The sequence below is a fragment of the Triticum dicoccoides genome, chromosome 3B (genome assembly GCF_002162155.2).
Source record: "Triticum dicoccoides isolate Atlit2015 ecotype Zavitan chromosome 3B, WEW_v2.0, whole genome shotgun sequence".
NCBI classification, from domain to species: domain Eukaryota; kingdom Viridiplantae; phylum Streptophyta; class Magnoliopsida; order Poales; family Poaceae; genus Triticum; species Triticum dicoccoides.
In genome coordinates this window covers 605891834-605908485 of record NC_041385.1, presented here as the reverse complement: position 1 = coordinate 605908485, position 16652 = coordinate 605891834, and the positions used below count along the sequence as shown (strand labels likewise).

At 50.3% G+C, this 16652-nt stretch overlaps 1 protein-coding gene across 1 annotated transcript; it reads right to left on the bottom strand.

Moving 5' to 3' along the window:
- Positions 1–13499: 13499 nt before the first annotated feature.
- On the bottom strand, positions 13500–15453 carry LOC119279710 (cytochrome P450 704C1-like). The gene is made up of 5 exons (XM_037560861.1): positions 15139–15453; positions 14798–15013; positions 14423–14713; positions 13988–14317; positions 13500–13892 (listed from the first exon to the last, which is right to left on the bottom strand). Exons 1-5 carry the CDS (start codon positions 15451–15453, stop codon positions 13500–13502), a joined length of 1545 nt encoding a protein of 514 aa, XP_037416758.1.
- Positions 15454–16652: the final 1199 nt, after the last annotated feature.

The following is a 16652-nucleotide window of genomic DNA, read 5'->3' as shown; positions in this document are numbered from 1 at the left end:
TCGACGTACCTGAAGACACTCGACCATGAAGACTCACTCGACCATCAGGAGTTCAAGATCTACTCTGTATCCAAACGGTCTGTAATTAAGTAGTCTTTATGGTCATGATGACACTTTATGTAAGGCGTTACCAGTAACGCCTGACCTTAATGTACTTTAACCCTCCGCTACGTGGGCTGACTGGGGTCTTGGCATCTTCTATATAAGCCACCCCCCTCCACTGGTATAAGGGTTCGCACCCCTGTAACTCTCACACATATAATCCAGTCGACCGCCTCCGGGCTCCGAGACGTAGGGTTGTTACTTCTTCCGAGAAGGGCCTGAACTCGTATAACACTTGTGTGCACAACTACTCCATAGCTAGGATCTTGCCTCTCCTTAGTACCCCCCTACACTACTGTCACACTTAGAACCACGACACTGCCCGATTCTAGGTTCGAAGCTTGGGTCACGTCCTCTCGTAGACGGGTGTCGGTGTCAAAACCGGCGGATCTCGGGTAGGGGGTCCCGAACTGTGCGTCTAGGCGGATGGTAACAAGACACAAGGGACACGATGTTTTACCCAGGTTTGGGCCCTCTTGATGGAGGTAAAACCCTACGTCCTGCTTGATTAATATTGATGATGTGTGTTACAAGAGTAGATCTACCATGAGATCAAGGAGGCTAAACCCTAGAAGCTAGCCTATGGTATGGTTGTTTTTCGTCCTACGGACTAAAGCCATCCGGTTTATATAGACACCGGAGAGGGCTAGGGTTACACAGAGTCTGTTACAATGGTAGGAGATCTACATATCCGTATCGCCAAGCTTGCCTTCCATGCTAAGGAAAGTCCCATCTGGACACAGGACGAAGTCTTCAATCTTGTATCTTCATAGTCTTGGAGTCCGGCCGATGATGATAGTTCGGCTATCCGAACACCCCCTAGTCCGGGACTCCCTCAGTAGCCCCTGAACCAGGCTTCAATGACGACGAGTCCGGCGCGCATGTTGTCTTCGGCATCGCAAGGCGGGTTCTCCCTCCGAATAATTCATAGAAGATTGTGAACACCAGGATAGTGTCCGGCTCTGCAAAATAATTTCCACATACCACCGTAGAGAGAATAATATCTACACAAGCTCAATCTGCTGACGTATTTGATAGTGTGACGTCACACCACTAGCAAGCCTTTACTTAAATTGTTTTTATTGTACCACCTCAGCGCGTTTAGCGAAGCGGTTTCCTTGGCACGTCTAGTCAAAGTAGAGATCGTGTTCCCCTTATTCCGGGATCCCCATCAATACGGTCGTGGGTAACCCAACCGCGCCATTGATTGCGGCGCTTGGGAGATAAGCGAGTTTTATCGGGCCGGTGGGGACGCATGTTTTCGTCCGCCCATATAAGGGGATAGAGATCCAACCCTATTACCTACGCCTTCTTCCTCCTTGGCTTATCCATCTCTGCGAACCCGAGCTCCAGCGCCCAAGCCCGCACATCTCACGTCAACCTTCTCCAACTATGTCTGGAGCAGGAGGCAAGTGGATGGCCTCCTCCGTCACGGAGGGGCAGATCCAGAAGCTGCGCAACGCCGGATACTTGTCCAGCGACATTGCGCACCGGCTCCCCAACGAGGGAGAGCGCATCCCCACCCCCAAGCCCCATGAGAGAGTAGTATTCCTTCCCCATTTCCTCCACGGACTGGGCTTACCACTCCATCCCTTTGTCCGGGGGCTCATGTTCTAATACGGCCTGGATTTCCATGATTTGGCCCCGAATTTCATCCTCAACATCTCGGCGTTTATCGTCGTGTGCGAGGCCTTCCTCTGCATCCAGCCCCACTTCGGCTTGTGGCTCAAGACCTTCAGTGTCAAGCCGAAGGTTGTGAAGGGCAGCCAAGCGGAGTGCGGAGGCGCCATGGTGGGCAGGATGTCCCACGTTACCTGGCTCGAGGGCACTTTCGTGGAAACCATCAAGGGGTGGCAATCGGGGTGGTTCTATATCATCGAGCCGCGTGACCCTGAATGGGCAGCGGCCCCCGAATTCATATCTGGCATCCCCACACGGCTCACCTCCTGGAAAGAGAGCGGCCGGACATGGGGTGATTCGGAGGAGCTGACCAGACTCCAAGCTTGCATCCAAAAGCTAGTGGACAAGAAGCTCAAGCTTGTCAACGTAATCCAGGTCATGCTCATCCGCCAGATTCTCCCGTGCCAACGACGGGGCTTCAACATGTGGGAGTTCGATCCGACGCAGCACCAGACTTTGAATGGGCTCTTCAACACTACGCATGAAGATGTTTGGAAGGTGCTGTTCAAAGGCGCCGAGGCTCCCGCATCCGCTACCGAAGATCGCGGATTCAACTCGGAGCATCCAGCTGACGAGGTAAGTGATTTTGCCCTTTAAGGGACGCTTGTTTTCCATAGTTTGACTCTATGCGGGATCTAAACTCCCTTTCCTTTGACAGGACTGGCTGGAGAAGGCCGCACAGGCTATCTGTCCGGCCCCATTGCCAGAGGACCCAGCGGACGCCCGTTTGACGGGGCTGCTGGCTCCGGCGCCCCATGTGGTGCTGGAGAAGAAGGCCAAGAAGAAGGCCACGGGGACTCGGAAGAGTTCCCGTTTTCAGGTGCTATCGGATGACGACTCCGAAGCCGACTCCTCTCAGCAAGGTGAGGAGGAGAAGAAGAAAGCCTCTCCCCCAGCGGGGGGAGAGAAGAAAAGGAAGGCCTCCCCAACGAGGGAGGCCGAAGGGTCCAAGAAGGGAAAAACTCTTCCCCCGGACTGCTCTGCCAACGCCAGTGACGACGACGAGGACTGGCCTCCAAGGGCCAAGCCCCTGGCGAGATCGTGAGTATCCATACTCCTGAATAACTTCATAGTTTATCTTTTTTTGCCACGCAATGTCTTTCTAATGCCGCATACAACCCTGCAGTCCGCCCAAGGACGATATCCCCGCTTCGTCGAGCGGGTCCTTAGGTGCGTCGGATATGGATTCTCTTTCGACCGCCTCCACCCCCTGTGACACGGACGACGCCGAGGTGGGATTCTGGGAAGGGACCCGCCAGGAGGAGGAGGCCCCAGAGGTGTCGCAGGACAACCTCCTGGACTTTGCACCGGACTCGGCTCCGGATCCCATAGTGGGTCCGGAGTCCGGCGGGCGGCCCCTTCGTAAGAAGGGCAAGACCGTGACACCGGCAGCCTCCGCCCAACCGGATGCGCCGGATAACTTACTGGAGGCGCTCAATGGCGCCTCCATTGAAGAGGAACACCGCACTGTTATGAGTGCGGTGATTCAAAAGGTGCAGCTCGCCAAGAGCGGGCTGACCGAAGCCTGCAGCAGCCTTCTAACAGGCTTTGAGGTAAGAATTTTGAGATATGTAAAATAGTACCGCATAGACAGTAGCCCCTGATGCTCGGTTCGGTGTTCGGAAAGAAAAGCCGGACTGAGGATCTAAGAAGATATACGCAGGAGTCATAAAAAATATGTCGATATGGGATTGCAGGCTACGCTGCTGACCTCTACCGCACTGACTGCGGAGGTCAATACTTTGAAGAAAAACCTCGAGCGGTCCGAGAACGAGCTCGGCCGTGCCAAGAAGCAGCTCGAGGACAAGGAAGGTGAGTAACACCTTATTAAAATTGCACCTTATAGAAAAGGATTTTGGTTGCAAAAAGAATGACAAGGATAACGTGGGTATTGCAGGGGCCACTAATGAGGTGGCGACCTTGAAAGAGGCGGTGGCCGCGGCCGAACGTGATGCGGCTGCGGAGCGCACCGAGCGAGAGAAGCAGGAGGCGCGGGTGGCGGAGGTGCAACAAGAGCTCCAGGATCTCGTGCAGAAACATGAGAGCCTAGAGCGTGACTCAAAGACTCGAGAGTCAGAGCTTGCAACGGCTCTTGAGAGTGCCAAAGCCGCTAAGGCCGAAGCCTACAAGGCCCTCCAGGAGATCGAGGCGGTAAAGAAAATAGCAGCGGGTAAGGCATTTTTCATGCAAAGTAAGCATGTGAGTGTTAATTACCTATCGCTTACCCGAATTTGGAGCTCTCCAGGAGCGTTCGCAGATCTCCCTCGCAGCGTGTCCGATGCTGCCGCGTTCTACCGAGCCGAGGAGGGGAGCTCGACGGAGAAGGTCTTCTAGTCTGAGTATGCTGAGGCCGGACATCCGGTGCCCCTAAGCGACCAGCTGAAGCAGCTGGTCGAGCTCCACAAGGCGGCCGAACAGGCCATAAAGGGCCTCATAGTTCGGCTGTGGCCTAAGGAGGCCATGCATGGGAGCTACTTCGGCCTGGTGCGGCGGCTGGTGGATGCGTGCCCGTGGGTTGAAGTCATCAAGCACTCCTCCTGTATTGAAGGTGCCCGTCGGGCCCTTGCCCGTGCAAAGGTGCACTGGGGCAAGATGGATGCCCAGAAGCTCGTGACGGACCCACCACCGGAGGGCAAGGAGCATCGCACGCCCGAGATGTATTATAAGAGTGTGCTGAAGGGCGCCCACACTATTGCAGGGGAGTGCTCCAAAGATGTAATATTTGAGTAGACTCGCATTTTGTTATCCTGTGCGCTGAAAACTTAGTTCATTTGCGCTAAGAAACACATTTTAATTTAAAATATTACCTTCTATGCGGTTTTTTATCAAATCTGAGAGATGGCAAGTCGTCGGCTTCAGCCCCCATGTCACGAGTGCTGGGGTGTTCGGGATAAATTTGAGCACTCTTGTTCCCATATTTGGGTCCATCTAGGGAGGCGCTCAACACAACAAACAAGGCAACCGGACTTATAATGCTTGAACACTCTCACTTAGCCATAGAATTCTATAATTTTAAATTTTGGCGAAGCCCCTAGTCTTCGGAAGGCCGAATTTGGGGTGCTATCCACGCCTGGGCCGGATAAAAACCGGCTCCTCGCTCTAAGCGGCATAAGTCTTTAGTGACTCGCAAAAACCTCTCGAACAGCGACCAGCTCTCGCCTCATGATGACGGTCAGTTTTAGCTTTCTCCACTGAGGCGTTAACCCAGCTCAACTGGGGCGCAATCGCAGTGGTTCTCCCAGTGCTACCTTAGCCGATACAACGGAACGTAAGGTACCAAAACATGGGAGCCGGGCAAACCCAACTATTGACCCAAGACATGATTCGGAGCTGATGCATATAATGCTATAAGTTCGGGGTGCCGCACTTGTGAAAGTGTCCGGACTTATCACACCATGATGTGGGAAACATAAGCCCCTGGTGTATTTAGCCGTACCAAGACGTACGGATGCGTAATGTCATAAATGAACATATGTATAAAAGAGAAATGCAATTAGAAGCAAAAAGGTGCTGCATTACTTATTCAAGAAAAACTGCTATAAGTGCAGAATGATACAAATGGTGCGATAAGCAAGGGATGGGACTGTTAAACATGTCCCCCTCCAGGGGTAGGCTGCGGAATGGTGCATAAAACAGATTTAATGCTCGTAATGGAGACCACCTGGATATTCGCTGTAGCCCTTCTTCTTCCCTGGCTGTTGCATCGTGAGTTCGGCAGGTCTACTGCCGGACAGGGCCTCTGACAAACGGAGTCCTGTGGGTAAAAATAAAAAGGAGAAGAAAAAGAAAAAAGAAAAAGAACGACACACTTGAGAGCCCCTGGTGTGGTTGAGCCGCAGTCTGGGCCTATCGTGGTCGCGTCCCTCTCCCCATGCCCAAGGTATCTTCAGAGCGTAATGGTGTACGCGAAGGACCTGTCTTGACATTTTACAGGGGCTGGGGTTGGGGCCGCACTGCTACGCGTGCTCGGCACGTGCCAGGTGGTCTTGTTGTAGGTTACTCCGGGCACGCTTAGCTGTGTCCGGCCGCTTAACGGCCGGACTCGAGAATTTCCTTAAGAGGCTGCATTGTACTTCTGCCGCGAGAGCCGCTGTATGTTCCTCCGTGCGGAGAGAACGTTCAGTGTTTCCGTTGACCATGATGACTCCTCGAGGGCCTGGCATCTTGAGCTTGAGGTATGCGTAGTGCGGCACCGCATTGAATTTTGCGAACACGGTACGTCCGAGCAGGGCATGATAGCCGCTGCGGAACGGGACTATGTCAAAGATTAACTCCTCGCTCCGGAAGTTATCCGGGGATCCGAAGACCACTTCCAGTGTAACTGAGCCTGTACAATTGGCTTCTACACCTGGTATGACGCCTTTAAAGGTCGTCTTGGTAGGTTTAATCCTTGAGGGGTCTATGCCCATTTTGCGCACTGTGTCCTGATAAAGCAGGTTCAGGCTGCTGCCGCCGTCCATCAGGACTCTGGTGAGGTGAAATCCATCAACGATTGGGTCTAGAACCAATGCGGCGAATCCGCCATGGCGGATGCTGGTGTGGTGGTCCCTCCAGTCAAAAGTGATCGGGCAGGAGGACCATGGATTGAACTTCGGGGCAACTGGCTCCATCGCGTATACATCCCTGAGTGCACGCTTCCGCTCCCTTTTGGGTATGTGCGTTGCGTATATCATGTTCACCGTCCGCACCTGTGGGGGGAAACCCTTCTGTCCTCTATTGTTCGGCGGCCGAGTCTCTTCCTCATCATCGCTATGCAGCCCCTTGTTATTGTCTTCGGCAATTAACTTGCCTGCCTGCTTGAATACCCAACAGTCCCTGTTGGTGTGGTTAGCTGGCTTTTCGGGGGTGCCATGTATCTGGCACAAGCGGTCGAGTATTCGGTCCAAATTGGACGGACCCGGAGTATTTCTTTTGAATGGCGTTTTCCGCTGATCGGGTTTAGAGCCTCTGAATCCGGCATTGACTGCCGTATCCTCACTATTGTCGCTGTTAATGCGACGTTTGTTTTTGTTACGACGCGACCTGCCATTATGGTCCTTGATATCCGGACTGCCAGAATTTTTGCTGAGGTTGTTGCTGCGCGCTAGCCAGCTGTCCTCACCTGCGCAGAAGCGGGTCATGAGTGATGTGAGGGCTGCCATGGATTTTGGCTTTTCCTGTCCCAGGTGCCGGGCAAGCCACTCGTCGCGGATATTGTGCTTGAAGGCCGCTAGGGCCTCCGCTTCCGGACAGTCGACGATTTGGTTTTTCTTGGTTAAGAACCGTGTCCAGAATTGTCTGGCCGATTCGTCTGGCTGCTGAATTATGTGGTTGAGGTCATCAGCGTCTGGTGGTCGCACACACGTCCCTTGGAAGTTATCGAGGAATGCGGCTTCCAGGTCTTCCCAACTCCCAATTGACTCTGCTGGCAAGCTGTTAAGCCAATGCCAGGCTGGTCCTTTAAGCTTGAGGGGGAGATATTTGATGGCGTGAAGATCGTCACCGCGGGCCATGTGGATGTGAAGAAGATAGTCTTTGATCCAAACCGCGGGGTCTGTTGTGCCATCGTACGATTCAATATTCACGGGTTTAAACCCTTCGGGGATTTGATGATCCATTACTTCATCTGTGAAGCACAGTGGGTGTGCGGCGCCTCTGTACTAGGCGATATCACGACGGAGCTCAAAAGAGCTTTGTCTGTTTTGTTCGGCCCTGCCGGACTTACTGTGTCCGGTGCGACGGTTGTCGTCACGTATCATGGGGCGCCCACGCGATCCATAGATCGATCTTGATTGTCTTGCCCTATCCTCCAATATATCTCGCAAGTCCGGAGCGTTCCCCTATGGCCTTGTGCTCTTCGAGCGATGCCGGGGTACGGGTCTAGTGAAGGGCCTAGAGGCCTCTCTATCGCGACCATGGGGTGGTCGATCAGCCGTATTGTTTCCTGGTGATGCGGGTTCATATGCCTCCTCCTCTAATCGGGGGAGCAGCTTACGTTTAGGGTAGCTTTTGGAGGGGCGTTCGAGCTCATGCTCTTCGGCCGCGAGGACTTCAGTCCACTTGTTGGCTAGCAGATCTTGATCAGCTCTAAGCTGTTGCTGCTTTTTCTTGAGGCTGTTCGCCGTGGCCATAAGCCTGCGTTTGAAACGCTCCTGTTCGATGGGATCCTCTGGCACGACGAATTCATTGTCGTCGAGGCTTGCCTCGTCTTCGGAGGGAGGCGTATAATCCTCTACCTCTTCTTCTGCCGCTCTCTCATGAGGGCTGGCGTCCCCGTCCTCCTGCGCTGGATCTTGCTGGAGTTGGTTGTCTTCGGCACTATCCGGGGTGTTATTATCTCCGGTGCCGGAATCTTCATTCTTGCTATGGCGGGATTTAGAGCGGCGCCGCTGACGCCGGCGCTTGGGCTGTTTCTTGGAGGGGTCATCCTCCGCTGCCCCTTCGCCATTCCCATCCTTTGGGATATCCACCATGTATATATCATATGACGAGGTGGCTTTCCAGTGCCCGGTAGGCGCTTGTTCTTGGTCGTCTCCGGCATCTTCGTCCATACCGTCGATGTCTTCGGAGTCGTAGTCTAGCATGTCGGTTAGATCATCGACAGTGGCTACCAAGTGGGTGGTGGGTGGGTTTTGAATTTCTTCGTCGTCCGCATCCCAACCATCCTGGACGCAGTCCGGCCAGGGCTCTCCTGATAATGAGAGATACCTTAGCGAACTCAGGATGTCGCCAAAAGATGAGTGTTGAAAGATGTCCGAGGCACTAAACTCCATGATCGGCGCCCAACCGGATTCGATTGGCGGGGGCGCGGGAGGTTCGGAGTCCAGCAAGGAGTCCGGCACCTCGGAGTCATGAGCCTCGTGAGGGACAAGATCAGTGTTCAGCTCTATCATCGTAGAGGTTGCAGCCCCTGGGGCGGTGTCTAGCCATCCGTCCTTGATCTGCGCAGCCGGCTCCAAATTGAAGATCGGAGCGGGCTCGAGTGCGGCCTCCAGGGTACTGTCCGGCTGCAGAGATAAATCATGCCCGTCGTGACAGTGCGGCGCGCTTGGCTGTGGCTCGAATCCATCGAAGATTAAGTCCCCGCGGATGTCAGCCGTGAAGTTCAAACTTCCAAATCTGACCTGACGGCCCGGGGCGTAACTTTCGATCTGCTATAGATGGCCAAGCGAATTGGCCTGCAATGCAAAGCCGCCGAATACGACGATCTGTCCGGGGAGGAAGGTCTCACCCTGGACTGCGTCGTTGATGTCGATCGAAGATGCCATCGAGCCTATCGGCGACGATACAGAGGAACTCTCAATGAAAGCACCAATGTCGGTGTCAAAACCGGCGGATCTCGGGTAGGGGGTCCCGAACTGTGCGTCTAGGCGGATGGTAATAGGACACAAGGGACACGATGTTTTACCCAGGTTTGGGCCCTCTTGATGGAGGTAAAACCCTACGTCCTGCTTGATTAATATTGATGATGTGTGTTACAAGAGTAGATCTACCACGAGATCGAGGAGGCTAAACCCTAGAAGCTAGCCTATGGTATGATTGTTTTTCGTCCTACGGACTAAAGCCATCTGGTTTATATAGACACCGGAGAGGGCTAGGGTTACATAGAGTCGGTTACAATGGTAGAAGATCTACATATCCGTATCGCCAAGCTTGAATTCCACGCCAAGGAAAGTCCCATCCGGACACGGGACGGAGTCTTCAATCTTGTATCTTCATAGTCTTGGAGTCCGGCCGATGATGATAGTTCGGCTATCCGGACACCCCCTAGTCCGGGACTCCCTCAACGGGTATCCGACCCAGAGAGCTCAGGAATCCGGACATAGTTCGTCCTCAAGATAGAGGAAGAATCGATGCCTTGCTCTTCCGCTACCGCTATCTGATGGGTGGCCCGCGGAGAGTTAATCTCCCTTTGATCAGGTTTAAGCCCGATCCGATCATAGTCTGTAGCGACTCCCAGAGCGGCGATGCAATCCAAGAGCTTGTTCAGGGAGGAGAGATCCATTGGATTCATCTGTTCGATAAGTTCTGAATTAACGTGGAGGCTGTTTTTGATGACCTGAGAAGTCATCGTCGGCGCGACGGCCGATCGGGCGGTCATGACGAAGCCGCCTAGTCGGAGAGTTTGGCCTAGAGCCAGGGCTCCCCCAGAGGTGTTGTTGTCCTTGACAACAAGGCGAGCCATCAAGCCTTACCGTGACAACACAGTGGAACTCTCAATGAAAGCACCAATGTCGGTGTCAAAACCGGCGGATCTCGGGTAGGGGGTCCCAAACTGTGCGTCTAAGGCTAATGGTACCAGGAGGCGGGGGACACGATGTTTACCCAGGTTCGGGCCCTCTCGATGGAGGTAATACCCTACTTCCTACTTGATTGATCTTGATGATATGAGTATTACAAGAGTTGATCTACCACGAGATCGTAGAGGCTAAACCCTAGAAGCTAGCCTATGATTATGATTGTTCTTGTCCTACGGACTAAACCCTTCGGTTTATATAGACACCGGAGGGGGCTAGGGTTACATAGGGTCGGTTACAGAGAAGGAGATCTACACATCCGAATCGCCAAGCTTGCCTTCCACGCAAAGGAGAGTCCCACCCGGACACGGGACGAAGTCTTCAATCTTGTATCTTCATAGTCCAACAGTCCGGCATAAGCATATAGTCCGGCTGTCCGAGGACCCCCTAATCCAGGACTCCCTCAGCATCCCCAAGCTTAGATGCTTGAGTATCCTTTGAAATATTTACTTGGGGTGCCTTGGGCATCCCCAAGCTTAAAATCTGCCTCTCTTTATTCTTCTCACATCGGTAACTCCTCGTTCTTTGAACACTTCATCCATAAAAACTTAACAAAAACTTTGTGAGATCCGTTAGTGTAATAAAGCAAACTACCACTTTAAGGTACTGTAATGAATTCATTCTTTATTTATATTGGTGTTAAACCTACTGTATTACAACTTCTCTATGGTTCGTACCCCCCGATACTAGCCATAGATTCATCAAAATAAGCAAACAACACGGGAAAAACAGAATCTGTCAAAAACAGGACAGTCTGTAGTAATCTGGAAGTTTAGTAAACTTTTGTAACTCCAAAAATTATGAAATAAATATGAAAATTTGAAAACTTTGTACAGAAGTAATGTGAAAAAAATTTCAGACCCATTTGACCTTCTAGTAAAAAATGTAAAATCACGCACTACAGCCAAAGTTTCTGTTTTTGTTCTGCACATAGTAAACAAGCAATCTAATCATCCTAAAACCAAAGCTTGGCACATTATTTTTATAATACAATGGATATATAAAAGGGGATAATTATTTACAGAGAAACTTCCTTGAAAAATTCTACATTGTTTCCATGAGCATGAACACAAGCGCTTAAGGTCGACCCTCACTTCTCCAATGCATAACTTTCCAATCACTTCTCTTTTTGAAAAACTTTTTAGGCATATGAGGCAAGTGCATCTTTTTGTATTTTAATTTTTTAATTTTTTTGTATGTTTCACCCACAACTAAGCAAAACAAAAAGGTAAAATAAAATCTACTTAGAGAATAAAACAAACAAGCATACACGAGAATAACAACCCCATGCTATTGCTCCCCGGCAACGGCGCCAGAAAAGAGCTTGATAATCCCCAAGTGCAGGGAATCATCGTAACAATTCCCAATGGTGGAAGTGATAAGTATGGAGTGTCGAACCCACAAGGAGCTAAAGGCAACTGATACAACTCTAGTCCTATCTGCCACTGATACGACTCTACATACACCGGATGTTTGCTTCCAACTAGAAACGAGAAATAAAACTGTGTTGTGGATATGAAGAGGATAACTTTGCATGATATCAGAGAGCTAAAACATAAAAGTAGGTACTGTTATCATAAAGTTAGAATATATTACTAAATGTTATAAATAGCGAGTGTGGAATAATGATGGGTCGGTGTGCGGAATTATCCTAGGCAATTGTTAACAAGACCGGTAGTCGTCATTGCAATTTCATAGAAGGGAGAGGCATAGGCTAACATACTTTCTCTTCTTGGATCATATGCACTTATGATTGGAACTCTAACACGCATCCACAACTACTAAAGATTATTAAGGTAAAACCCAACCATAGCATTAAAGTATCAAGTCCTTTTTATCCCATACGCCGTGACCCACTTATCCGTGTTTATGCTTCTATCACTCAAGCAACGCAGACAAAAAGTAAACCATGGACACATTGCAACACCCTACAGCAGGAATCCCTCACGCTTGCGCAACACGGAGGGCACCATAGGACAGCACCAAAATAAAACATACAACTCGTACCAATGTAGATCATCAATCAGCCCAAGGACAAAGGATATCTACTCAAAACATCATAGAATGGCAACACATCATTGGATCATAATATGTGGCATAAAGCACCATGTTCAAGTAGGGATTACAGCGGGGTGCGGGAGAGTGGACCGCGTAAAAGAGATAAGGGTGGTGATGATGATGGTGATGTTGATGAAGACGGTCACCGCGGCGATGACTCCCCTCCCGATGGCACTCCGGCGCCACCGAGAGAGAGGAGGAGAGGTTCTCCTACCTTGTGCTTCCTCCTCCATGGCCTCCCCCCTGGATGGGGAGAGATTCTCCCTCTGGTCCTTGGCCTTCATGGCGATGATGGACCCTCCGAGATCCTCGGCCATGGCCTGCGGTGATGATGGCCCCCTCCGGCAGGATGCCAGAGAGGGCCTAGATTGATTTCTCGTGGCTACAGAGGCTTGCGGTGGCGGAACTTCCAATCTAGGTTATTTCCCGAAGGTTTCTGTATTTATATGAGGAGTTGGCGTTGATTTCACGTCAGGGGGCCCCTCGGGGAGTCCACGAGGTAGGGGGGCGCCCCCACCCTCGTGGGGTCCACGGAACTCCCCTCCGGTAGATTTTTGTTCCAGTATTTTTCATATTTTCCAGAAAAAATCTCCGTTGATTTTCAGCGCGTTCCGAGAACTCTTATTTCTGCACAAAAATAACACCACGGTAGTTCTGCTAAAAACAGCGTCAGTCCGGATTAGTTCTAATCAAATCATTCCAAAATTATATAAAACTACTGTAAACATGGCATGAATACTTCATAAATTATAGATACGTTGGAGACGTATCAGTGGTCGAAGCCACCACTTTGTACTTGTCATCCTCGGCAAGCAACTGCTCCATGATGTTGATGGAGTCCTCCACCACGGCCGAATCGATGGCGTACTCCCACCAAGAGGTCCTCAGTTCGAGTAATAAGTGTACCCCTTGTATTTGTTGAAGCAACTCTAGATGGTCGGGCCGCTGGTGCGGCCATCAACACATATTTTTATTTGTGTATAAATTTTGTAAAATATGTTTTAGTTGAATAAACTTAAAAAGATGGTGGGAATCAATTTAATAACGGAATACATTAATATACACATATATATTGCAAAAAAGGTTTATGTACTTCTAAAACAAAGGTTAATGTGTTTGAAATAAAATATTCATCTCATATTAAAAAAATATTCCTGTATACAGAGAAAAAATATATATTCAAAAGGTTTAAATAATTCTAAAAAGTTGCTCATAAGTTTCAGAATACTATGTATTAAGCAAAGAAGAAAGTTTCAGAATATAGGAAAAGCTATTTTCACAGAATATATGTTCATGAGGATCCAGTTCCATGTCCGGACTTGGGACTAAGGTTCAGTACTTGAGACATTCAAGCGTGTGTGTCTTTCTTGGGTACAAACGTGGCTATATGATGCCTCTGGCCGTAGCCGTGAGATGGAGACCCTGGTCGATGTAGAGCGTGATCATGGTCCTGTAGTTGACGCTGGCGTCCTTGTCACGCAGCTCGAGCACGAAGAAGCGGAGCAGCACGGCCGCGAAGATCTTCATCTGCCTGTACGCGAATTCCTTTCCCAAGCAGATCCTTGGACCAGCCTGGAAAGCTGTGAACTTGAAAGGGCTCTCCGGCAGGAACTCGCCGCGCTCGTCGAGCCATCTTTCAGGCCGGAAGGCAATGGCGTCCTCGCCCCACAGCCGCTCCATCCGGCCCATGGCGTAGGGGGCGTAGAACACGATGTCTCCCTTGCCGACGCTGAAGCCGTTGGGCAGAACGTCATCTGAAAAGCACTCCTTGTTATCCTGAAACACCCCCAAAAAACAGATATCATCACTCAGATCTGCAGTTATAATCTTTCTTGGACTACCAACAATTTGTGGTAGATGGATGGACTCACCAACGGGAGAGAAGGGTACAGCCTGAGCGTCTCCGTTAGGGCGGCGTGCAGGTAGTGCATCTTGTTCAGCGCTTCCTCGGTGAGGCTCCGGGAGAAGTCGTCGATGGACGAAGTGGCCTCGCCAGCGTCGGCAGCCTCCTTGCTTATCTTCTCCTGGACCTCCGGGTGCTTGCACATCATGTAAAGGAACCAGGCAAGCGCTCCCGCGGTCGTGTCCTTGCCGGCCATGACTATGTTCAGTATGATGTCTCTCAGGTACTTGTAATCCACTTTCCCTGTGTCGCTGTTGGTTGCCAGTATGAACCTGGACAGCAGATCATCCTTCGACCCCTGTCAAGTATCAACGTCAAGGAGAACCTGAACTTTAGTTTCAAGCGTAACATAATACAGTCTTACAACAAGTTGATGCAGGTCAGAGCACGTTCGATTACATACAGTGTCGTGTGCCTTGTTGCCGTCCGACATCTCGTCCGCCCTGGCCCGGATGCACTTGTACACGAACTCGTCGACGACCTTGATCCTGTGCCTGAGCGCCGCCTCGGCGCCAACGTTGAGGAACCTCGACACCTTCCAAAACGCATCGACGTAACGTAGCAGGATGAACTCGCTGGCGTCGTCGAACGCCGCGGCGAAGCGGCTCCCCTCGTCCGAACCCGACAGCGTGCCGAGGTCCACGCCGAAGGCGATGGTGAAGATGGAGTCCATCGTCGCTTTCATCAGAAGGGCCTGATCCAAGAAACATATATACACATATCGGCAAAGTTAGGTCAGAGGATGGTCCTGGAATTAATCAGAGCCAGCCAGGTTGACCTGAAAGTCCATGGGTTGCTTCGCGGCTACGTTGCCGGAGACGATGTGCGCGAGCTTGGCGGCGTTCCGGTTGAAGACACCGCCGCTGAAGTCCCGGAGTGCCCTCGTCGAGAAGTCGTAGCTGGCGATCTTCCTCTGCTGCTTCCACTTGTCGCCGTCCACCGCGAAGATGCCGTCTCCGAAGAGATCGCCCATCTTGTCGTAGTTAGACGCGCCCTTTTAATTGTGTTTGTTCAGAATATATGTCAGCAAGTATCCTGAGCTACTAATCATTATCTTGATCATACGTTTGAGCGTCAACTATTCCGGACGGAGGGAGTAGTTAGCAGCTACTCGTATACCTTGCCGTAGTTGGCGAAGTTGGTCCTGAGGATGTGTTCGACCACCGCCGTGTCGGACGTGTAAATCTGCCTCCGTCCTCCCGGCGCGAGCAGCCGGAACGTTGCGTGTTCGCGGAACAGGTCCGTGAAGTAGTCGTGCAGCCGCCGGAGGTGATATACCTGGTGGAACACCGTTCCGACCACGGGCGGGTACCGCTGCGCTCCGGCGGCGCCGCGGCCGACAACGATGGTGCCAAGGTACGAGCAGATCGCTAGCGTGGTGAGGCCGGCAGCCACCAGCAAGGCCGGAGAGCACTCTGGCATTCCCGTCGCCATAGCTACGCACTTGCTCGCGTGTGTGTTGTGAGCTGAGCTGTGCGTGTGAGTGTGACTCGGCCTGCCAGCCGGCCGGGGCTTTAACTATTTGGTGCCTGCTGTATTCCATGTCAGCGTTCGTTAGTAGTAGTAAGAATACTCAGCACAATGCATACTTAAGACGCACAAACTAGTACATCTCTAATTTAATGCTCCCTCTATTCCTAAATACTATGTTTTTGTAGAGATTCTACTATGGATTTCATCCAGAGCAAAATGAGTGAATCTACACTCTAAAATGCATCTATATACATTCGTATGTGGTCCATAGTGGAATCATATACATCTGGAGCAAAAGACTTCTATTTTGGAACGAACGGACTATAATACTGTATCATATCATGATACTTGATTATCTCTTCTCATTTAATTATGTGCCATCTTAGCATTTTTTTTGCGAGGCCACCTTAGCAAATTGACTTAGTTGATATGCATAATACTACTTATGATATTCACATTGTTCTCAGACTTACTAGGTTTTGACCTAGTTAACTAGGCCAAGTCAACTTCACGTCCATTCAGAAGTTGTATAGTATGTGATTAAATAAGAAGTATGATGGTTCACAAAATATAATTAATTAAGGAATATGATGCAAGTGCAGGCCGCTAATTAGTTAAGTTGGTACTAGTGCTATATGCAATTGGTATATAAATGTTTTTTCTTGGTGAAAATGTAGCCTATGGGCAACTAATGCTGACTCAATGATGAATCTGTGGCAAGATCTACCCTGTTACGTATTCTTCAAGACAATTGGAGCCAAGGTTTTGAATACCGAATGTACCTTTTTTCTCATGGGAGAGCGAGATCCTCGGTTGCCATGGTAGCCGGGTGCGTATTTTTCATTTGTACTTCTGCATCCACTGACATAAAAAACAAAAGGTGAGTAGCACAACCATGGTTCAAGAAAATTTGGTGGCAAGCATCGAATATAGGATATGGATAGTGTCATAGACATAATTTTCCCTATTATTTATAAGACCATAATAGTCAACAGCGATTCATGTATTCTACTAAAATAGCGGTTGTTAAGTTTATATGTTGATAACCTACAGGCAGTTGTGGAGCTAGGCAAGGTTGATTGGTGGGATACAATTTTTAGGGGGCAATTTTTTTCAATGTAAAAGTCCCTATTAAAAGAATTATTCACTAAATTTGCCCA